The following is a 24,469-nucleotide window of genomic DNA, read 5'->3' as shown; positions in this document are numbered from 1 at the left end:
ATTTTTGAGAAAATTAAAATCAAGCATGCAATTACCAGTTAAAACTTTTTAACATGGCAATGTTATTTATACTTACTACTTTGTTTACAACACATGCAACTTTTGAAAATAGTGAATTGGACACACCAATTGCTGTAGAAATCATGGTATTAAATATGCCCGGTCAATAGATTTTGACCAAATAATAAATGTGATGAGACATTTAATTTTGTGAAATTAAATGACATAGCGTCGATCTATATTTTACGTAGATAAATGTAGTATATTCACTTTCTCAAATCCGATTTCCGGTGAGTGAGAAATAGTGGATTAAAGTTGTGCATAATTAGCTTTTATTAAAGCTTGGAGTTGGAGCTTAGGGAATAATTAACTAGTGTTAATTATCCCACATTGGAGGATTAACATATCTTTTAATGTGTATAAATTAAGTGACTTTATGTTACTTAATAATTATAGTGGACCAAGATGGGTGAAAGAGCCCACACGCGCGCACACGCGCGCGCCGTCGCCGCCGCCCGCCCGCCCGCGCTCGCGCTCGCGGCCGCGGGCCCGGGCCCGATCCCGATCTTGGACTTGGACTTGGACTTGGCAATTGGTCTTTGGGTGGTCTTTGGGCTTGGGGCTTGGCCCAAACTATTCTTTTTGGACCACCGCCGAGTCAGCAATCCAAGTGGCTTGACACGTCGTCAAGCGAGGCACAGTCACGGCTGCCACGTGAGAAATCCACACGCTCCACACACGGGTGGCACACTCCAGCCACACGCCTGTATGGTGGCTTGGCCTATAAATAGGCTAGCCATACCACTGCATTAGGACACACATACAAGCATTCTGCATCATAAGCTCTCTCCCTCTCTCTGCATTGTTTTCTGTCGAAGCTCTGCCCTCTCCTCCATCCCGTTCGCCGGAGCTCTACTGATTGCGGTGCTGCATCAATAGAGACGTAGCCGTTTTACCTTTGGGGACGACACGCCAAACCGAAGAGCACTACCGGTGCGTATCTCGTCTTGCGGGAAGAGGCCTCCTCGACTCGGCTAATCATACTGGTTTAGTAGTTTCGATTCTACGTTGTAATTTCTAAAGTTCAGTTCATTCTTTTCCTTTCTTTTGGGTTGTATTACGCCCGGTTCTGTTATCTCTTGTAATCCCCAGAATCCAACAATCGCAAGACGAGATAACTTGTCTTTGAAGGGATTTGGACCTTTTAAACTGAACTTAATTATTTCGAAACTTAAACACCTTTGCTGGAGATGTCGACGGAATCTAACACCACTGCTGCCGCCACCACCGCCGCCATTCCTTCCACCATGGCGACCACTGGACCGGTCAACACGTCGTCGATTCCAACGATGATGCCCACTCCCGGGCACTATCCCTCTTCATCAACAACCCCTTGGGAGTTCGTTAACCCCCTTGGGCTCACTGGTGGATCCACCTCGAGTGGATCGGTTGGTTCCACTTTTAGTGGTTCCTTCGGATCCTTTAATGGATCGAGTGTTGGGGCCTTCGGGCCTCACACGAATGCTGGGGCCTTCGGGTCTCATGCGAGTGCTAGTCCCTTCGGGGATAGTACGTTCATGGCGGGCTCTATGCCTAACATGAATGGTGGGGGCCCTATGCCCAACCATGTTGTTGGCTCCTTCGGGGGCAACGGAATTGGTTCCTTCCAAGGACCAACTGCGGCACCTTTGGCACCAAGAATGATGCCACCTGCCGAGAAACCACCCAAGTTTGGAGGATCAGACTTCAAGAGGTGGTATCAAAAGATGTTGTTCTACTTGACAACATTGGGCGTCGCCAACTTCCTCACGGAGAACGAGCCGCCCGCGCCAAGCGACCAAGAGACTAGGCTCGAAGTCATGGCGGACTATGAAGCTTGGAGAAAAGGGGATTATCTATGTAAAATTTTTATTTTAAGTGCATTAGATGATAGCCTTTACAATGTATACTCCAATGTAACCACATCTAAACAAATGTGGGAAAGCCTAGAAAAGAAGTATAGCATAGATAATGCTGCAGGCACCGAGAACGTCATAGTAGCCAAATTCAATGACTACAAAATGGTCGATTCTCGTCCTATTATGGAGCAAGTCCAAGAGCTCCAAATGATCATCCACTCCTTAGTGGCTGAAGGGATGACCTTGCCCGATAAGTTCCTAAGGTGCACGATCATTGACAAGCTCCCTCCAAGTTGGAAGGACTTCAAGAGTTATCTCAAGCACAAGCGAAAGCAGATGACCCTTGAAGACTTGATCGTGAAGTTGCGCATTGAGGCCGACGTGCGCAAAAGTGATCAAAAGGCTAAGGGCTTCACCCCAAATGAAGCCAAAGCCAACCTGTTGGAGCGGGGCGGTCCCTCCAACAAACGCCCTCGCCCAAACCGTCCAAACGACAAAGGGAAGGGAAAGCAGCCTTCAAAGAAGTTTGAAGGCGACTGCTACAAGTGTGGCAAACCAGGCCACTTTGCTAAAGACTGCCGCAGCAAGAAGAAGAAGCCGGCAGCCCACGTCGTAGAGAAGGAGTTCAAAGACTGGGATGAGAACGACCTCATTGCAGTGGTCACTGAAGAGGTTAACCTTGTTGATAACAAGGGAGGCTGGTACATCGACACCGGCGCTACTGCTCATGTTTGCTCCGATAGGAGCAAGTTTGCCTCCTACACGGCTGTTGAAGGAAGGAAAATCAACATGAGGAATCAAGCATCGTCCGAAATCCTCGGCGTTGGCAACGTGATTCTCATGATGACGTCTGGCGTCACAATCACTTTGAAGGATGTGCTGCATGTCCCGGACATCCGCAAGAACCTAGTGTCAGGATCAATACTAGTTAATAAGGGGTTTAAACTTGTATTTGAGTCTGATAGGTTTGTTTTGTATAAGTTTGGAAAATCCCTCGGAAAAGGTTATGTAACCGATGGGCTTTTCAAGCTTAGTGTAGCAACTCGCAGTGTTGCAAAGCCATTGGCTAATAATAATAAAGCATCTACTTCCTCTTATTTGACCGAGTCTTCAAATTTGTGGCATTGTAGATTGGGACATGTAAATTCAAAAGTCATTAAAAGATTAGTAAATTTAGATTTACTAAAGGCTAATGAATTAGATATCCAAGATAAATGTGAAATTTGTCTTGAAGCAAAAATGACTAAGTTGCCGTTTCACTCGGTTGAACGAAGCACAAAACCCCTTGAATTAATTCACACGGATGTATGTGATTTAAAGATGGTGCAAACAAGAGGTGGTAAAAAGTACTTTATCACTTTCATAGATGATTGCACAAGATATTGCTACATTTATCTTTTAAGAAGTAAAGATGAAGCAATAGAGGCGTTCAAAAATTATAAGAACGAAGTTGAGAATCAACTTGGTTGTAAAATCAAAATGATTCGAAGCGATAGAGGAGGAGAATATGTAGCCCCGTTTGAGGAGTTATGCAACGCAAGTGGTATAATTCATCAAACAACCGCTCCATATTCACCACAATCTAATGGTGTTGCAGAACGCAAAAATCGAACTCTAAAAGAGATGATGAATGCACTGCTTCTAACTTCAGGATTACCACATAACATGTGGGGGGAAGCTGTCTTGACAGCCAACTATATCCTGAATAAGATCCCTCTCGAAGGAAAAGATGTCACTCCTTATGAGTTGTGGAAGGGAAGGAAGCCATCCTACAAATACCTCAAAGTGTGGGGGTGTTTGGCAAAGGTGATGGTTCCTCCGCCCAAAGAAGTTACAATCGGACCTAAGACGGTTGATTGCATCTTCATTGGATATGCACTTAACAGTAGTGCATATCGATTTGTTGTTCACAAGTCTGAAATATCGACTATCACAGTAGGAACAACAATTGAGTCGAGGAATGTTGTATTTCTCGAAAATACATTTCCTTGCAAAGACAAGGAAAAGGTCTCAACCAATTCTGAGACAAGAATTGAAGAAGCCACTAGTTCTAAACCAGTGGAAGAAGAAACCACTAGTTCTAAATCAGCGGATGCGGAACCTGAATCGCGCAAGCGTGCAAGGCCCGATCCAAAAGATACAGTACTAAGACGTGGTAATAGAGTCAGAACACCAAAAACTTTTGGTCCTGACTACATTGCTTTCATGTTGGATGAAGAACCAACATCGATAAAAGTAGCCTTGGCTGGCCCAGACGGGCTGCATTGGAGAGAAGCTGTTCAAAGCGAAATTGATTCAATTTTGCTAAACCACACTTGGGTGTTGGTAGATCTACCTGAAGGTGCGAAACCTCTAGGTTGAAAATGGGTACTTAAAAGGAAATTTAAGGCCGATGGAACAGTGGATAAGTATAAAGCCCGATTAGTAGTAAAGGGTTTTAAACAAAAGGAAGGACATGACTTCTTCGATACCTATTCACCTGTAACAAGGATTACATCTATCCGGGTGCTTCTCGCTATTGCTGCATTGCACAATCTTGAGATTCATCAAATGGATGTAAAGACCGCGTTTCTGAATGGTGAATTAGAAGACGAAATCTATATGGAACAACCCGAAGGGTTTGTAGTACATGGACAAGAGAAAAAGGTATGCAAGCTCGTAAAGTCCCTATATGGATTGAAACAAGCGCCATTGCAATGGCACTTGAAGTTTGATAATGTGATGTTATCAAATGGGTTTTAAATCAACGAGTGCGACAAATGTGTCTACATCAAGAGCACTAATAACGGTCATGTTATAGTGTGTCTCTACGTTGATGATATGTTAATCTTGGGTAGCAACACTCAAGTAATTAACGATACAAATGCCATGTTAAAGAGAAACTTTGACATGAAAGACATGGGTCTAGCCGATGTAATTCTTGGAATGAAGATTCTAAGAACGAATGATGGAATCATCTTAACACAATCACATTATGTTGAGAAGATATTGAATAAATTCAAAGCCTATGATGGCGCGCCGGTTAAGACTCCAATTGAACTCGACGTTCACTTGAGCAAAAACAAAGGCGAGCCCGTTGCACAAGAAGAGTATGCACGGGTCATCGGGTGCATTATGTACTTGACTAATTGCACTAGACCTGACATTGCTTGTGCCGTGAATAAGTTGAGTCGTTACACGAGCAATCCAAGCAAAGAGCATTGGAGAGCTCTTGTGAGGGTTTTGAGATATTTAAAACATACTCAAAATCTTGGGCTACACTTCTCGAGATACCCCCCGGTACTTGAAGGGTACTGTGATGCCAATTGGATATCCGATAATAGAGACTCACTTTCAACAAGTGGATACGTCTTTACTATTGGGGGATGTGCTGTATCGTGGAAATCCACAAAACAGACATGTATAGCCCGATCAACAATGGAATCGGAGTTCAATGCCTTGGATAAGGCTGGTGAGGAAGCCGAGTGGCTTAAGAACTTCCTTGAAGATATTCCATGTTGGTCTAAGCCAGTGCCACCAGTGCCGATCCACTGCGATAGCCAAGCAGCTATTGGAAGGGCAAACAATGGCTTCTATAACGGTAAGTCTTGACATATACGTCGACGACATAACACCGTGAGACATTTGATCACAACAGGGGTGATTACAATTGACTATGTGAAGTCAATAGATAATCTAGCGGATCCGCTAACCAAAGGGTTAAACCGTGATCAAATGAATAAGTTGCTAGAGGGAATGGGTTTGAAATCCACAAACTAAAGAATTATCATAGTGGTAACCCAACCATGATGACTGGAGATCCCAAGAACTTGGTTCAAAGGGACAACTAAGCTATGAGAGTTCATGAGAAACACTCAACTATATCTATTCCCTAGAGAGCAATAGAGTGTTAGAGAACTTGCCTAGTGGTAAAGGCTAAGTCTATGACTTTTAATGGTTCTTAAGGATCTCAAAGAGATGGAGTTCTCAAAGAGACCAAGTATGGCAAGGTACTTGACTAAGAATCACCTATGTAAGTGTGAAGTGTGGTCGCTTCATAAAACACACTTATGAATCCAAAGTGGTGTCCAAGACCGCAATGGACACAAAACGTGAGAACGGATGAGGTTGAGGTGTTTAAGCGTTAACATCATTGTCTCGGTGCACGCCGTGGGGGATTAGTTCAAAGCATCGCGCTACTAAGCCGCCTGTGTATCCGATGGTGTCGACTATGGAGGGTTCAAAGTCAACAACTACCTATCCTTATGCTTATATACCTATCGAGGGTTGAGCTTGTGTCTGCATGCATATGCATTCGGCTATTTCCACTCATGTGGGGGATTGTAGAAATCATGGTATTAAATATGCCCGGTCAATGGATTTTGACCAAATAATAAATGTGACGAGACATTTAATTTTGTGAAATTAAATGACATAGCGTCGATCTACATTTTACGTAGATAAATGTAGTATATTCACTTTCTCAAATCCGATTTCCGGTGAGTGGGAAATAGTGGATTAAAGTTGGGCATAATTAGCTTTTATTAAAGCTTGGAGTTGGAGCTTAGGGAATAATTAACTAGTGTTAATTATCCCACATTGGAGGATTAACACATCTTTTAATGTGTATAAATTAAGTGACTTTATGTTACTTAATAATTATAGTGGACCAAGATGGGTGAAAGAGCCCACACGCGCGCGCCGCCGCCGCCACCCGCCCGCCCGTGCCCGTGCTCGTGCTCGTGCTCGCGCTCGCGGGCCGCGGGCCTCGGGCCCGGGCCCGATCCCGATCCCGATCTTGGACTTGGACTTGGACTTGGACTTGGATCTTGGCAATTGGTCTTTGGGCTTGGGGCTTGGCCCAAACTATTCTTTTTGGACCACCGCCGAGTCAGCAATCCAAGTGGCTTGACACGTCGTCAAGCGAGGCACAGTCACGGCTGCCACGTGAGAAATCCACACGCTCCACACACGGGTGGCACACTCCAGCCACACGCCTATAACCGACGTCGGTTACAAATATGCCATGATGAGCCTTCAATGGCTGGTTGACCCTGCATGGTGGCTTGGCCTATAAATAGGCTAGCCATACCACTGCATTAGGACACACATACAAGCATTCTGCATCATAAGCTCTCTCCCTCTCTCTGCATTGTTTTCTGTCGAAGCTCTGCCCTCTCCTCCATCCCGTTCGTCGGAGCTCTACTGATTGCGGTGCTGCATCAATAGAGACGTAGCCGTTTTACCTTTGGGGACGACACGCCAAACCGAAGAGCACTACCGGGGCGTATCTCGTCTTGCGGGAAGAGGCCTCCTCGACTCGGCTAATCATACTGGTTTAGTAGTTTCGATTCTACGTTGTAATTTCTAAAGTTCAGTTCCTTCTTTTCCTTTCTTTTGGGTTGTATTACGCCCGGTTCTGTTATCTCTTGTAATCCCCAGAATCCAACAATTGCAACTATAATGAAAATGTGAGGGATACAGTCATGTGTCGATATGAGATCATATACTAAAGTTTGATTATGAATTGCCTAATAGTATGCCATTTTTGAGTGTGTTTAGAAGAAACTAGACCTCATCGATCAGCATTGTCTTCATCATTCTAACTTCTCACACTTATTAATGGAGTATCAATCATCTTTATAGATACTAGTATTAGATATGACTAGCTAGATATTTTGTAGTCGCTATCATAATACTCCATAAACATCATGTGTCATAATTTTTGCACTTGTTATCCATCTAGTAACATTCATGCAACAATATTGGTAAAGTTCTCTTAGAAAAAATAATTTGATTTTCTGCTAAACTCTTAATACTAATGTGAATAACTCATGTAATAGCATCTCTAAGGGGAGAGGTAAAGTCTTATATATGACTACAATATTTACTTTCTTTTCATGAAAAACCATTCTCCAATGGAAAATGTATTTGAGAATGTATTATACATTTTCTCATTTAAAAGAGGTATCTTTACCTCTCCATCAATGGAGAGGTAAAATCTTATAATTACTGTATTTACCTTTTTTACATGAAAATTCATTTTATAAGGGGAATGTATTTAAGAAGGTATTATATTCTTTTTGTTTCGGAATGCATCTTGTACTATTTTTTTATTTTTAAAAATAATTTACCTTTCCATTGCTTTTTTTCCTTTGGAGTTTGCTATTTTTGAAAAGATATATTTATCTTAAAAAGGTAAATACATAATATATCTTTTTTATATACAATTTTTTCTTTGGAGATATTCTAAGTTAATGTATAATCGAAAATGTCATCATGTAATGGACTTTTTCACTAATAACACAATAAACCATAAAAGTCAACGAAATAAATAATAGGAAAAAAAAAGAATGCAAAAGCTTTCTAATTATTTTTTAATCCAGCGAAGCGCAGTTAATTGAGGCAATTGAAATTGAATTCCATATTTACTCCAATAATTCCTCTCTCGAAAAATATTCAATTTTATTTTTGGTTTAATAAATTTCCTCGCTTTCTGAAGATTTCGTAGCAGTAGATTCCTCAGTTTGCTGACGCCCACTTTTTCTCTCTTGTCGAAGAAACAGAAAAAAAGGGGCAATTATCTGTGAAAATTATTGAATTTTTTTCTAGTTCAATTTCTCGAGATAGTTATTGGAAAATATGCCTCGCACTTCATCGAAAAAAGGCTCCGCAAATTCGACATCTTCCGGCGCTTCATCAACGGTGGATCTTTTTCGCGCAGGTCCTTTCTATTTTACTTGGATTTTGGGCGTGTTCGATGTTTATCAAGTTCAATTAATTGCTTTGGTGAGGAGATAAATATGATCTTGATGCATATATGTATGTGTTTGTAGAATTATTTTAGGCGATTTGATTTTACATCCTTGATCATGTTAATTGTTAACTCCAAAATAAGAATTTATTAATCGGGCACCTAATATATGGGAGCAAGTAGATTCTTACTAGCATGGTAGAGGAATTTGAATGCAATTCGTTATGTGATTTGATTATTTGAAGTCTTAAATGCTTTCCGTGAGTGATTGTGTTTGAGATGCTTGAAAAAGTGACTGATGTTTGCGATGCAATGAACAATGTCCATTGTTTGCTTTTACTTATTTCACATTCTGATTTTTTATCAAGAATTTATTGGAGTAAGTTGACTTAGTTATACATATGGTTGGTGGTAATGCTCTTTAGTTTCATTTGTAATGCCGATTATAAATCAATCGTCTTTCAGAAGACTGTAGTATAAGCTATCAATTATTGGACAGTAGACGGCCAGCATAATTAATTGTCACTTTAAAATGTTGAAGTGAAAGAAACATAGTGATTAATGAGCTTCTGAGTTTTGTATCTTCAAGAGGTAGGAGTTATAGTTGGATACAGTCTGTAATTTGTAATTGATTGAAACATGACGTGATAACTTTGGTACTAGACGACTGCAATCAAAGGTCTTAAATTTCATAGATTGTCATGAGAATTGGCTGTGAAAACAAGGCTGATCCCATCAATCGAATTAGCTACTACGATCTCTAAATTATTAGATATGGGAAAGGAACAGATAGCAGTGTTGTGTTGGGCGATGACATTGCAGGAATCAAATAATTGAAAGACTGCTAGAAACCTGCCATCTTTTCAAAGTTCTAGGTGACAGTGCTGAATTTTTACTCAAAAGCTACGGAGTATAGTTTTCCAATTAGTTTACCTATAACGTGTTTTCTTGGATGTCTTTGAAGATAATATGCATCCTACTACAACCATAGTTATGTCTTTGTTTTCTACACAGTGAGATCGCAAAAGCTAAATATAAGGACTTAATTTGAAACTTATATTTGTAAGTTTAGCATGAAGAGGGTTCTGGATTTTATCAATTTTGTTATTATTTTTACAAATTGTCTTTAGTAAGTAAATAACGCACACTCCATGGATTTGATCAATTTTGTTATGTAGATTTTATCAATATTGTTATGTAAAGAAAATTGCAAGAACTGAGGAACATATGGCTATATGAGTAATTTTTTCCATCTTGTGATGCTTCCATTTCTTTTCAAACTCTGTTCATTTGCTTACTGCGAGATATGTTTTTCTATGGTTCAGCTTCTGGTAAAGCAGCCTCTAAAGAGCTGGAGCGGATTGACCAGCTCTTCTATAACTATGCGAACAGTTCCTCTCGTATTATTGAGTGAGTACCCTCAATCTGCATTGTAAATTATTATTAGTCTTATATGCTCTGCTTTCTCTGCTCTTAACCTGAGTAAAGTTCATTGTTGCAATCCACTGGAGGTTGAAATTTACATTACATTTTAATCATGGATCAGAATTAAGAAAATGTTTTATTTGTTTCGTATGGATATTTTCAAATTAAGAAAATGAATTCAGAGTCTTGATTTGTATCATATAAATCAGTAACTATTTTATTGCAAGAGAATGGCGGGGAAATTGCGTTTCTTTCTGTTGTGACAGAATAGAGCAATTGTGTAATCGAGGCTTTCCACGATCCTTAGAAAAAGTTAGGCATAGACATCCATCAAAATTGTTCCAGAAAATATTCCCATGTCCTTATTAGCTCCATCTGTCCATTTAATTCTCTTATGGCGTGTAGAAGTTGATAATTTTGCTTCAGTTACCACGTGTAATAAGTCCATCTCCTAAGTTTTTCCTCATAAGGTCCAATTAATTTAATTTAGCTAAGTTGAAGAAGCATATTTTGCTCCTCTAGTATCTAAAGAACAGAATACCATTTTTATAACAGCCCATTAGCTGTAATTCAGCCCTCTATTGTTGCTTGTAAGTTCTATGTATTCTCTTAGCTACTGGTTAGTACTCGTTGGTTTGGCTCCTATTCTCAATCACAAGTTTTATTCTTTCCTATGTATTTGCTTGGACGTGCCTGATTTTTGATCTTTTGTGAGCAGCCCAGAAGGAGTTGAGTCACTGTGCTCGGATTTGGAACTTGACCACACAGATGTGAGAATATTAATGCTTGCTTGGTGAGTCATTCTTGTATTTGTTTTATGTAAACTACAGTTGAACATTTTTTTATGAGATATTGAAATCTGTTTACTTTGATTTTAGGAAAATGCAAGCAGAGAAACAAGGATACTTCACCTTGGTAGGAATGGGTCTATTGTAGTTTCATATTCTACTTAGATCCTGTTGGGTGAATGTTTAAACAAAGTCTATGATGCTATTCTCTACCTTCAGTTTTCTTTTCAATAATGGAGAGTTGAATATTGTGTTTCTCTAAATAAGGAACTTAAATATAACTGCAATTACCCCAACTTGTAGAGTGTATTCTCCAGCTTCATATATCATTGAAATCTTGGGTCTAAGACAACTATAGGATATGTAAGAATGTGCCGCTGATATTGGCTTGATATTTGTATACTGTAGTTGGTTTTGTCTTTTTTGGGATGAATTGATGGACCTCACCTTCAACCGTAGCATCATAAACTTAGGTATTTCCTATCTAAATAAATCAACTGGTGCTTAGTAATTACATGTGATGTGTATCTGAAAATTGTTGAACTCTTTGGCTTTATCGCTACCTGTAAAGTAGCTATGGTACTGTCAAGGGAAAATTGCGATCATATGCTTGGGAAAGGGAGTTGGAGAAGAATTATTTTTATCACTTGTTTCGATACATTTGTACATCTTTTATGCCTTCTTTTGATGAGGTATATAGAAGATTAAATAGCTGTAAGCCGAGGGACTTGTTGAAACATTCATCTTATTTATTTTCACTTAATTTGATCAACCTTCTCTCATGAGTTCAATGGATTTCAGGATGAGTGGCGAACTGGCTTTAAAGCTCTGAGAGCTGACACCATGGTTAAAGTGAAAAAGGCACTTCTGGATCTTGAGAAAGAGGTACGAATTATGGTCACATTCTGGTTTTTAAATGAAACTGAATTCCAGTGATTATGGCACTTACAATGATGGTACCAGAATAATTTTTCTTCTAGTGCTTATTGTTGATCGAATTTGCTTTTTCTCTTAAAAGGTCAGAAGGTCGTCAAACTTCATAGACTTCTATTCATATGCCTTTAGATATTGCCTGACTGGTATGTTACTCGGAATAAACGTTCAGAGCTTTGTTTTCGAGGCTTTAGCTCCTATTTCTGACCTTCATGTGCTGTACGTTCCCTACTTCTTCCAGAGGAGAAGCAAAAAAGCATAGACATTGAAAGCATTTGTCTCCTGCTGGATCTCGTTCTCGGGTCACAATTCCATCCTCAAGTGGATGCACTTAATCAGTATCTGAAGGTACTGCATTTTACCAAATTGCTGTCTGTTTGCATGATTCATACGTTCCAAATGATTGATCGTACAATCATGATAGAGATTTCTCCATGTCTGTTTTCTTCTACTTCATTTATGCACATAGGTTTAACGTTTTAGGCCCCCCGTTTACATCTATCACCGGATATATTAAAGTCCCTCAAAGCAATAGTCTGAAGTTATAAACACAGTTGATGGAAATATATATATGGAAGAATATCTGAATAAGCACACATTCATTTATGTCATTATTACAAAAGTATTCATTACATAAGTGGCTGATTACAGATACAGATTGATTACAAGGTTATTAACATGGATCAGTGGATGGGTTTCTATCGGTTCTGCAACGAGGTATGTTGATGATCCAGTTATATCTTAAATAAATCCAGACATCTAGAACTACTGTGATGACTATTCTTGTTGACCGTCATTCTAGGAATATAATTACTACGGTTAATTTAACAATATTCGTTGATGATATTGTAACAGATCAGTTTTCCAGATTTTAGCAATTATGATCCAGATCACGCATGGCCTTTGATCCTGGACAATTTTGTTGATTGGATAAGATCCAAGTGAAGTTAAGTTCATGCCGTGTTGGGTGACATCTGATCGTTACCTGCACGTGTGCCTCAAAGTAAAGTTTATACATTTGGTGCACCATGCACTTTGCGAATATCTAGATAGGACCTACAAGCAGGATAACAGCGCTAACATTGTTCCTACTGCTCCCTAGATATTGATTGTGATTGTTTATCTTCTTCACTTGAAATTGGACATGAAATTGATGACGAACTGATAGCTTGCTATTGATTATATTTGCAGTTTTCTTGATTTAGGACCTTCTCTGCCTGTACAAACAAAATTTCCTTGTTATGTATAATTTCTTTTGTCATATGATTTCTCCATGTCTAGCCTAAGCTGATGGTTGCTCCTGAATCAAATTTTGAAGAGATTTGATAGTGATGGTTGGCTTTGATTGGTTGGTGTGGAAGGTATGCCCGATTGCAGGTATTCTTTGAAATTAAATAAGCTACAGATGGAAGACATTGAAGAAAAAATAAAGTTCGATGCTAATCAAGGTGATTGAGATGAAAGTAGTTACATGTGAGAACACAGCATATCCTTGAGAGCCATTGATCTAAGTAAGCCCTAGCTCTTTGTATATATCATAGTACGAAAAGCGTTCATTAATGAAATAAAACACGAGAGTAGATCATCTAAACTCGCATTGAAGAAGAAGGACAAAAGCCCCTTTATGTGTGTGGTGTGTAAATATACAGAGCTTGGTAGGGCATCTAAGAGATGAAAAGTTTACATGGGCTGTCACAGTGAGCATTATAATAAGATCACAAAGAATCGACATGGAACATACATTTAGCCTCATTCAATATTTGCTCTAGTTGTTGCGAACTCTAGTTTGTATTCAACTCATGAACCCCACTGGATGAGACTACGATGCCAGCAATGAGCTTCTGCTAGCTGCGGCCACGGTGGGAGGAGGGGAGGACGAAGAAGATGATGAATTTGAGCTGCTTTTGAGTTTCTTCTTCACCCCTTCACCAACATTGTCCTGCACTTTGTTGTTGTGTCCAACTTTTGTGGAGTTTAGGTTCACTGGTATGATGCATTTGCAAAGAAAACCTAAATAAAATCAAGAATATTAGTATTATACTGTGTTCAAATTAGCCTTAATCTGATTCATATGACCCAAAGTCTCCAACTTTATAGTATTATCTAATTTACTAACTAACTGACATCATCAATATACACGTGACATGTACGAGAAGACCAACCAAACAAGGTCAAAGATGGTAAAGAAAAGGAAATAGGACTGACCAATTCTGGCAAGGCGATTGATCCAATTTGGGATGGGATTGGTGGTGAGTTTGATGCAGGCATCATTGCAGAAATGGTTGCAGTTTTTGCTGATCAAATTGTATGCATTTCCTCTGTATTTCTCAGCAAGTTGCTCCATCAAAACTTTCACCTGCGTAGGGCTCATATCAGTCCATCCAATCAAGATAGACTTTCGAAATGTGAATCCCTCGCACTGCCTTGGCTCTCCTTCGAAAATTCCTGTGCTTGGATACTCGTGAGCTCCGAATGCATACTCCACTCCGTGAACTGCCAATTTTTTTCAATCACAGTAAAATCATGAAAAATTCATTAATTCTGTTCACCATGTGCGGGTTGAGATTTAGATCTGGTTTTGCACGGATCATAATCTTCAACTATAGCTACTCATTTGAGATCGAAACCGAAAACGATGTTTCAGTTTGCTATTCAAACTTATTCTCGTCGATGAGACGAAATATCATTTTCAAATCCGATTGAATTAACCATTCTAAAAAAACAGCTTCATTAATGCATTTACTGATTTTTCAAATCAACGAATTCGAGAGAGAGAGAGAGAGCGGACCTTCAACACCGGAGTGATAGACGCCGAGGCCAAGCCAGTAGGCGTAGCCATTGATGGCGGTGAGATCATACACGTTGAGATACACAGCCGCCGTGGATCCACCGCCCCCTTTAACCGGAGTTTTCCCGCATAACATTGCGAGAATCAATCGAAATTTTGAAATCCAAATCCAAAGAGGGAAAATCTACTGATAAATACTCCTGTATTAATGTGATTCGGCTTTTATCATGCTGAGGTGGAAATGTGAGAATAAACCGGCGGTGGCGCAGTTGCAAACAATGGCGGAGGATTTAAATACAGAAATCAAATATGGGATTTGCAGATTTTTGAAGAGATTTATTGGGGGGGTTAAATCATGTTGAGAGAAATAGGGGGAAAAGAGAGAGATGATTGGTTGGAATGTGAGCTGGTGTGATCCAATTCTCTCTTTTTCAAATTTAAAATATATTTCTCTCCTTGGAGAAAGAAAGTAACGTACACTCATTATGATATGCAGTGGAACTGTATGTATTTTATACTCTTTTAAAATATTTAATACAGTATTTTTATATTTTAGGAATAATGCATAAACGAGATTCGAAATTATAAATTTCTGCTAGATTGAGATTTTTATTTTTCTGAATGGGAAATTATATTAAAATCAAGTAGCTTATATACTATAAATGCAAGTTTTAATATGTTTAATTAAATGATTAAAATTCAACAACTTATTATCAAAAAATGAGTGATTTATTTCTATTGTATATGTATGCTTTACATTATGTGACTAAGGACCAACTTTGTAGGAGTATATTATAGAACTATAGACTGATTTATATTTTGAGCTAAATTTGGTTAAACAAATATACATCACTTTTAATAGCTCTATGTACATAACATGTTCGAATACATATCACTTTCTTTCACACAAACACTTTTCATATGAGATTTGGACCATTTGGTCATGTAGTGATAAAGAGTAGTACTAGCACTTTTTAAATTTTGTAATCTCTTAATTTAAACTCATTTAATTTTAAGTAAAATGAATTCTTAGTCTTATTCCAATTCAAAAAGTCGTGGATATATGTTGCAAATATAATTACAAAATCATAAAAACAAAATTGAAAGTAATAGTAATTGATGTAGTAATTAATTAATACATCCGAAAATCAATAAGACATCGTCGTTAAAATATTACTACTACATAAGCTTTTATCATTATCCGACCCATATTTTAAGACACTGAAATTGTTATTTACATGTGTATTTTAACAAAACAACTTTATGGAAACATAATTTGATGTTTTCCAGTAGATAATGAAAAAAATAAAAGTTCAATAAAAGGATGGGAAAATAGTTTGAATAATCGGGCATGATCACATTTGCTTTTGGCACATGCATCACATTCATACATTATCTATCATCTAGCTACAGTCAGAATTCAGTAAACTAATAATTGCGGAATTTCCCACCCTAATCGTCTGTTAATCACTTCCCCCTTTTCAAAATTTGTTCGAAATTTAATGTATATATAATACTCCTATTTTGAAATATTGTTAAATATATAAGAATCTACTTTGACTAATGGGCTTCTTTCAAATGAACAGATTGGGCCTAAATGAAATACTTAAGCCCATTAATCGAATTGAACTCAGCTCAACTTCACACTTAACACTTTACACTTCGTTCCTCGTTAATGGTAAATGGAATGTTGAGTGCAAGATCATGAGAAGAATTCTAGCGGGGAAGAAGATTTTGAATCGGATCCTATGTTTGAACCGATCCTTTTGCTCAAACTCCGGAAACAACAAACCCACCACGACCGGCGGCGGTGGCACTCGCGAAGGCTCTACTTCTCCTTCTCCATCTCCATCGTTGAGTAAGTACGATGAACAATACAAAGCTCTTGAAGACCTCGATTTTGTGAAAGCCGCGAAAATACTCTTCTCCGACCCTCCCAAGAGGAAGAAGTTTGGGTGAGCTCTCTGTGCTATTTTTCCGAAATTTCTCTTCAGGCATTACGTCGATCAGTTGGCGTGCAGTAGAACGACTAGTTTTATTTATTGATTGAGCTGATTTTGAGTTTGTTTAATGGGTTTTAGGTTGGATTTCCATCTCGTGCAGCTATTCTTTGTTTGCTTGCCGTCGTTGGGTACCACGTTTATTCATCTAATTTAAAGAGCATTTTTTTCACTTATGTTACGACGTTGAGCTGGGTTTGGTTTTCGGCGGGATTAATGATGAATTCTGTGAATTTCTGTGTCAGCTGTGTATCTTGTTGCTCAGTATGCCCGCGGCGAAATGAAAATAATGGATGCGGTATGGTTTTATTATGTTGTTTTATCAATGTTTAATGTAGATTTTTTCCCGTAATGATCAATATGTTCTAGAAAGCATGAGATTATGTATTGTATGATACTGAAGTACATATGTGGTAGTAGTGGAGAATTCAGACTTCTTGTTGTTTCAAAGTCACAGCTAGTCAGCTATGTGTGAATTGCTGAATGCATGTCTAGAGATGCCTACTAAATGGAGTATAAAATCACGAACGTATGCTTTTGCATACTGTTTTGCATTACTGGCATTCTAATTAGATATTTTCAGATAGATTGGATATTGTTATAGTTTTCTTTAATTGGATTAGAAAGGATAATGAAGCACATTCGACTTTCGAGTACTTGCCTAGTTTGGTGATACCTTTTCTTTTCCTAATCAAATAATGCTCATGAAATACTCCCTCCGTCCCTCTGTAGCTGAGTCGTATTCCTTTTTGGGTTGTCCCACTGTAGCTGAGTCATTTTTTTTTGGCAAAAAGCAACAACTTTTCTTCTCTCTTACTTTATTCTCTCTTCATCTCTCTACCTTTTTCCTTTCCTACTTTATTATTCATTTACTTAACTCATTTAACACCACTTTTCTTAAATCTCTTGGTGAAAAGAAATGTCTCTACTACATAGGGACGGAGGGAGTACTTGCTTAGAAGCTTTCCATGACAGTTTTAATAAAGATGCATTCATGCATGCATATGTCCTCTCATTATCAACTCTTCCACCAATCCTGAACTTTGTTAGGTTTAATTTGGAAAAGATTGTTGTTTGTGTTTATAGTGCCTGGATTGTTGAGGGATTATAAAAGGGAAAATGATAAGAGCATCTCCAAGGGGGAAAGGTAAGTTGAGAAGGTATATTTTTCATTTACCTTCTCAAAAAGGTAATTATACCTTCTTAAAAAGTAATGGACTCCAAGAGAAGAAGGTAAATTAAGAAGGCAAACAAAAATAACTAACTTTTTACCTTTTCTTCCAAGAAGAGGTAAAGATACCTTCTCAAAATGAAAGAAGGTATAATACCTCCCCAAATACCTTTTCCATTGGAGCATGAAATTTTTTCAAGAAGAGGTAAATATGGTAGTTATTCCTATTTACCTCTCCATTTACCCTTTCCCTTGGAGATGCTCTAAGCTCTCCCGCTGCTCTCTGTGAAGTTCCCCATTGTTACACACTCTTGGTTAGATTTTGTTTGGCCATGAAAAGTTTAGATTGCGAATTGAAGGAAGGTTGTCCCCAGTCAAAAAGACTTGTTTTGAAAATGCTATGTAAATTTTTTTTAACATCATGATTCATGAGCATTTGAACTTAAGCGAAAAATTGGTTTTGTTGATGTAACCTCCTACGGGGTTGCTCTTTTTATATACTAACACATGATTGTAAAATAAAGTAAAACTCAGGTGACTTGGTATCATGAGTTAGTACCACAGAAAATAGATTCTTTAAAGGGATTGACTCTCAGTTTGTTTTTGTATATCACAGCACATTCTGAACCTTGATGTTGAATTTGTTAGATTTTTAAATATAATAGATTAGTTCAAGTCTTGGTTTTCTTGGTGTTGCAGGAATTGATAACTAAATTTGTTGGTTTAGAGTTCAAAGGGTTATTGCTTTGAATACTTTGTCCTTTTGAAGTTGCACAGCCAGATATGTACGTGCATGTCTGTGTGTATAGCTGTACATCTGTTTGGAAGGTCGTTCTTTCCTAAGGGTATCTACATACACCTCTTTATGATATGTGGGTGGCTTGCATCAAGATGTTATACTACTCTTCTAATATGTGATATCTTCTCCAGCAATAGCAAAATAATGCCTGGTTCAGAATAAAACGTTGAAAACACAAATTTATGTGAATCGTTAGGTGTAGAAAAACAACTTTGGGGATCATCTATGATTGAGGTGAGGCAACACTTAATTGTTGCAGATTTTTCATAAATTGAAAAGGAAAGACTATTCATGCATATGTGTGATACGTTTCAGATCTGGCTATGTGGTGTGATATTCTCATGTTTGTTTTTCAATTGGGTCCTGTGGATTATGTTGTCAGGCTTTGGAAAAAAAGAAACAGGCTGAGTTTGAAGCTCAAGCAAAAGAGATGGAGCTCAAGGCTGCTGAACAAAAAGCATTAGTAGCATCTAATCCAGAGATTTTGGAGGTCAAAGAGAGACTAGATAAGCTCGAGGTGACATTGAAGGATTTAGTAACAAATTCTAAGAAGCCAGCAGACGACGCCACAAAAACAGGCAGAGAAGATCAAATTGAGCAAAAGCGAGCTGCTCAGCCGAATGAGTCTGTAGGCAAGACTTCTATAGAGAAAGGAACAGTTGTAAGTGAAGGAAAGACAAGTGGACTTGCACCAGATATTAGTCCCTCACAGAGCAATCAAAACGACATCAAAAAATGATGGACCCTTCAAGGAGTGAAAAATTAAGAATTACTACTAAGCAAGTTTTGTGTAGTGGAACTTGCCAAGAATTTGGTTGTCAAGTGCCTCAGGAAGATGGTAGCTGATGAAAACACTTTCAAAGCAGGCTCATTTTTTTGTATGACCAAATTGGTATTATTGATTAATACAGCTAGAAGCTGAAGTAGCTAGTTCCGTCGAGTTGTCGACTGTTCTTAACAACTTGTTAATTTGATAGTAGAATTTGTGTTGTTAGGAGTGGCCAGTTTGCTGGTTGTATATAGCTTTTACTTTTTCTGGATATCTTGGCATGAAATGGATGTTCCTTTGTCAACATTCTCTTCAAGGAATTAGGATGCAACTTAATATCATTGTTGATTATATCTTCTTAGTATGACTTTTCTTGTGTTGTTATTGTGACCTTGTCTTGCTATTAGTAATATGTTGGGGTTGGTATTTTTATCTTCAAATTAAAATATTTTAATTTTGTGACAGATCCTCAATCAGATTGTTGGTGTTTATTTGATCTCCATATTTTTATTACTCAGATTTAGTGTTTTGTTTCATCAACAAAAACAAAGTTGGTGTTCTAGGATCGAACAACGATATAAACGCATTCAACCACTTGAATTTCTTTAATGACATTTTAAACTGTAGAACTTCGACAATACATCACTCAGATTTAGTGTATTGTTTCATCAACAAAAATAAAGTTGGTGTTCCAGGATCGAACAACGATATAAACGCATTCAACCACTTGAATTTCTTTGATGACATTTTAAACGGTAGAACTTCGACAATACATTTCACAGCCAACCATCGGCACTACAATAAGAGTTACTATCTCGCCGATGGTATCTTCAGGGTTGCTGACCTTTGTGAATTCATTTTATTGCCGACAAAGATACCCCCGACACTAGTCAAGGTCCACCGCCATCATTTCGTGAATATATTTGGGAAAACTCTAGCTACAACAAGTGAGTACAATTTAGATTGTGTGTTTTATCGAATCAAACATTATTTTAGAATTTTAATGAATTTCATATTTTAAATAAATTATAATATACAGGAAATTAAAAAAAAAATTAAAATGATATATCAATTACTATAATTAAGTGAAGAAATAATAGGTTATGAAAGAATAAAATAAGGAATGTGGTTGTGACCTAACTATGAATAAGAAAACTTTAAAAGGTCTTTTTATAATTACTACCACGGTAGGGGCGAATGTGTAATAACATTAGCCCGTGAAATTGGGTTTATCAGGGTTTAGACAGACGTTCGCTCCCTCTCTTAACTCGCCGTCGATGCTGGACTAACGTCTGACGTAGTTCCTCGAAATCGATTGTTTCTCTTCCAATTATTCTCTCTTCTATTTGCATTATCGCTAATTTCTTCGAGTAAAATACAAAAATGGCGACGGAGGAGGCGGCCCCAGCGGCTCTAAATTACATACCGGAGGTCTTGCTGAAGAAAAGGAAGACTAATGAACAGTGGGCAGTTAGAAGAAAACTCCAGCAGGTGGAGAGGGCTAAGCGTCAGAAAACCGGTAATTTTATCATCAAGAAGCCCGAGCAATTCATCCGAGAATATCGCGATAAGGTAATAACACTGCCTTTGCTATTTTTCGTTTCTCTCATATGTGTGTTGTATAATTGTATCTTCCAAGTCTGCTGATTTTCTGGATGTTCAAAGGTGAAAGTTTATGCGTGTGTGTGTTTTCTTCTTTTTGTGCACTTATATGTTGGGATATCTTTGGTCGATTGTTTAAGGGTTTTTTCTTCTTTTATACTAGACTACATATATCATTCCTCGTTTGTATTGCAGTTTTTTTTGTTCCGGATTTGGGAGAGACGCATGACCCTCATGCGTCACCCGTTAATGAAACGCATGACCGTGATGCGTCTATGGGTAAGACGCATGAGGGTCATGCGTTTTTTTTTTTTTTTTTAATTGAAAGACGCATGAGGGTCATGCGTCTTAGGGTAAAACGCATGACACTCATGCGTCTCCCCTACGAACATAAATTCGCTCTGTAGCTTAGTGGTAAGAATTATGTGTTGTCATTGTGGAGACCTGGGTTCGAATCCTAGCGGCCACATTGCAATTTTTTTGGGAAATTTCTAGTACATATTTATTTAAAAGTTAATTAAAAGGAGTATTTTATGTCAATTTCTAGCACATAATTATTTAAGATATTTATATTAATTAAAAGTTCCAATAATTTATTTAGTAACCGTTTTGAATTGTTACTAATTACAAATTTTAAATAGTATTTTGTACTAGTAATTACAATTTTTTTGATTAATTGCAAGTACATAATTATTTAAAAGTTAATTAAAAGGAGTATTTTATGTCAATTTCTAGCACATAATTATTTAAGATATTTATGTTAATTAAAAGTTCCAATAATTTATTTAGTAACCGTTTTGAATTGTTACTAATTACAATTTTTAAATAGTATTTTATACTAGTAATCAAAAAAATTGCAATGTGGCCGCTGGGATTCGAACCCGGGTCTCCACAATGACAACACATGATTCTTACCACTAAGCTACGGAGCGAATTTATATTTGTAGGAGAGACGCATGAGTGTCATGCGTTTTACCCTAAGACGCATGACCCTCATGCGTCTTTCAATTAAAATAAAAAAAATTAAAAAACGCATGACCCTCATGCGTCTTACCCATAGACGCATCACGGTCATGCGTTTCATTAACGGGTGACGCATAAGGGTCATACGTCTCTCCCAAATCCGGAACAAAAAAAAACTGCAGTACAAACGAGGAATGATATATGTAGTCTAGTATAAAAGAAGAAAAAACCCATTGTGTAAAGTAGAAGGTATCGTAAATTATAAATGTTAGTATATCGTTTGTCTTTCTGTGTGAAACTTGGTTTTGATGTTGTCATGAGCTTGCTGTAAACAATTTTGTTGAAATATGCGAATTTGATTTTCCTGAAGAGCTTCATTGGTGATGTATAAGAGTTAGGGTTGTTCATATCTGCTGTTTTGCTTCCAGGAATTGGACCTAGTTCAAATGAAGAGTAGGGGGAAGCGAATCAGATCAGCATCAGTAACACCGGAATCCAATCTTTTGTTTGTCATTCGCATACGAGGGTCAGCTTAAATAACCATGCTCGTGTTGCTTGTTGTTTTTGGTTTACATGTGTCTTGAGTGTCAAATTTTTTTTTTCAGAAAAATTGACATGCATCCAAAAACTCGGAAGATTCTGTATGCTTTGAAATTAAGGAAAATACGGACTGGAGTATTTGTGAAGGCTAGTGCAGGAATGATGGAAATGTTGCAAAAGGTGGAGCCGTATGTAACTTATGGGTATGTCATTCCCATTTTCCTATCATACTTTGTTTTTTTTTGCTTTAGAAGTCCATTAACTATCCTCAATAATTTAGATTCACAAATTGGAATTCTTTGGTAACTTTTACAGAGCATCTCTATGGTTATGATACAACTATTCATTTCATATGTATGTATGGATGACGGAAATGTGCTATTGAAGTGGTAAAAGAATTGATGACTTGTTTTCTAGAAAATGTGATGTCAAGGCCAAGTCTTTTGCCTATCCTTCTCCCATCACATGTGTGTCTTAGTCAAATAGAACATTTTTTTTACTTTTGTAGCAGTATGAAAATTGTGCCTTAGTTATTGTATTATCATTGCTCATAACTTTTGCAATAACTGAATTTGATTCTCTTGAAGCCTGGTGCTTAATCAGTTGTAGACATGTGTTAAGTCTTATATATAATACCTTGCACAACGTAATGCTAAACATCCTAAGTCAGTTCCATGATGGCTACCATCTTTCTTGTGCTCCCATTTCTTTCAAAGTTTGATTCTTTTTTGTCCAGCTGAACAGTGAGCTTTCTGGTGAAGAGAGCTCAATTAATTTCCTGCAGCAACTTAGTTCTCAATTCATGAGTCTGAAAGCATATATTGTTTGTGGTGTAGATATCCCAATGTGAAGAGTGTCAAGGACTTGATCTACAAGAAAGGTGTAGTAAAAGTTGGCAAGGAGAGGATTCCTTTAACCGATAACAACATTGTGGAACAGGTACAGCTAGTTATATTTGTCATTTCCCAGTGGATCGATCGGTTGGTAAGAAATTTTAACACGATAATATGCTTGTTGAAGGAATTGGGTAAGCATAGCATCATATGCATAGAAGACATAGTGAATGAGATTGTTGCTGTTGGTCTCCATTTCAAGTCAGTCACCAGTTTCCTCTGCCCCTTTGTGCTGAACAATCCGGAAAAGGTGCTGCAAGGAAAGAAGAAAAGGTTCGAAGACGGAGGAGATTCTGGAAATAGGAAGGATAAGATAAATGAATTGATCAGCAAGATTAATTAGCATGAGTATTTGGTTGTTGGTCTTGAACTTGGAAGCTATTTAATTTCAAATTTTTGTTTTTGATCGGGATTAAATCTCCTGTGTGTTAGCAGCTAATGTTTTTGTGTTTAAGCCATGTATTCGCTTTATGTTTAAATTGAGAAGTTGATACCCCATGAATTCGATGTATTATTTCTGGTATAGAATAAGCAAATTAATTAACGTAAAACATAAATGGTTTCTTACCCAAAACAACAAAGTATGAAAATAATTTTTTGGTGATTAAACCACTATAAAGATTAGCAGATTATCTCATTTGATTCAAGGAAAACAAATTAGTAACGTTAGTTGCTAAATCTTCACGCTAGCACAAGTTTCGCCGCCGCCGCCCGATGGAAAACGGCGACGACTGGTTGGCCGCCGACAAACTGTATCACGTTCTTTTCTGCTTCTTCATTTCCGTCGTTTCCTCTCTACTCGCGGCTGGGACTCGCTACCCATTCCTCCGCCGCCGCAGCATTTGGATCGGATCACTCCTATCATTTGCGGCCGGCGCCGCTAAGGAGTTTGCCGACGAATTGGGCTATTTCAAATCAGCTGGTGCATCTGCCAAGGATGCGGTTGCTGATTTGATCGGAATTCTACTCGCCGCAGTGATTCTCTACCTGTTCAATTACAGGGCATCAGCCTCCCGGGCCGGGGCTAACTGTCCGGATCAACACCGGGAGCTTGACATGGTTTGAATTGGCGAGGACGGCGTCGTTTTGTGTGTTGCTGCTCATGGATATAGGTGAATGTTGTTGTACGTTGGCAGATTATTGATAAAAAAGATTGCGAATCATGGA

The 24,469-nt window shown here is 38.0% G+C and overlaps 4 protein-coding genes across 4 annotated transcripts; 3 read left to right on the top strand and 1 right to left on the bottom strand.

The window, feature by feature from the left end:
• The first annotated feature begins 8,307 nt into the window (after positions 1-8,307).
• On the top strand, positions 8,308-13,038 carry LOC121747105 (DCN1-like protein 4). The gene is made up of 9 exons (XM_042141090.1): positions 8,308-8,601; positions 9,957-10,041; positions 10,775-10,849; positions 10,935-10,971; positions 11,646-11,729; positions 11,863-11,923; positions 12,019-12,125; positions 12,429-12,494; positions 12,633-13,038. Exons 1-9 carry the CDS (start codon positions 8,520-8,522, stop codon positions 12,720-12,722), a joined length of 687 nt encoding a protein of 228 aa, XP_041997024.1. The 5' UTR covers positions 8,308-8,519; the 3' UTR covers positions 12,723-13,038.
• A 226-nt stretch (positions 13,039-13,264) lies between these two features.
• Positions 13,265-15,000, bottom strand: LOC121746965 (deSI-like protein At4g17486). The gene is made up of 3 exons (XM_042140936.1): positions 14,566-15,000; positions 13,983-14,270; positions 13,265-13,787 (listed from the first exon to the last, which is right to left on the bottom strand). Exons 1-3 carry the CDS (start codon positions 14,699-14,701, stop codon positions 13,597-13,599), a joined length of 615 nt encoding a protein of 204 aa, XP_041996870.1. The 5' UTR covers positions 14,702-15,000; the 3' UTR covers positions 13,265-13,596.
• Positions 15,001-16,224: 1,224 nt separating this feature from the next.
• Positions 16,225-19,657, top strand: LOC121747420. The gene is made up of 4 exons (XM_042141455.1): positions 16,225-16,520; positions 16,647-16,696; positions 16,811-16,863; positions 18,918-19,657. The coding sequence occupies exons 1-4, from the start codon at positions 16,270-16,272 to the stop codon at positions 19,272-19,274; spliced, it is 711 nt and encodes a 236-aa protein (XP_041997389.1). The 5' UTR covers positions 16,225-16,269; the 3' UTR covers positions 19,275-19,657.
• Positions 19,658-20,494: 837 nt separating this feature from the next.
• Positions 20,495-23,804, top strand: LOC121747450 (60S ribosomal protein L7-1-like). The gene is made up of 5 exons (XM_042141487.1): positions 20,495-20,876; positions 22,298-22,395; positions 22,475-22,612; positions 23,246-23,348; positions 23,430-23,804. Exons 1-5 carry the CDS (start codon positions 20,688-20,690, stop codon positions 23,643-23,645), a joined length of 744 nt encoding a protein of 247 aa, XP_041997421.1. The 5' UTR covers positions 20,495-20,687; the 3' UTR covers positions 23,646-23,804.
• The last annotated feature ends 665 nt before the right edge of the window (positions 23,805-24,469 follow it).

The sequence above is a fragment of the Salvia splendens genome, chromosome 9, assembly GCF_004379255.2.
Source record: "Salvia splendens isolate huo1 chromosome 9, SspV2, whole genome shotgun sequence".
Classification (NCBI taxonomy): domain Eukaryota; kingdom Viridiplantae; phylum Streptophyta; class Magnoliopsida; order Lamiales; family Lamiaceae; genus Salvia; species Salvia splendens.
The sequence above is the reverse complement of the archived record's forward strand: the minus strand, read 5'-3'. Positions and strand labels throughout refer to the sequence as shown.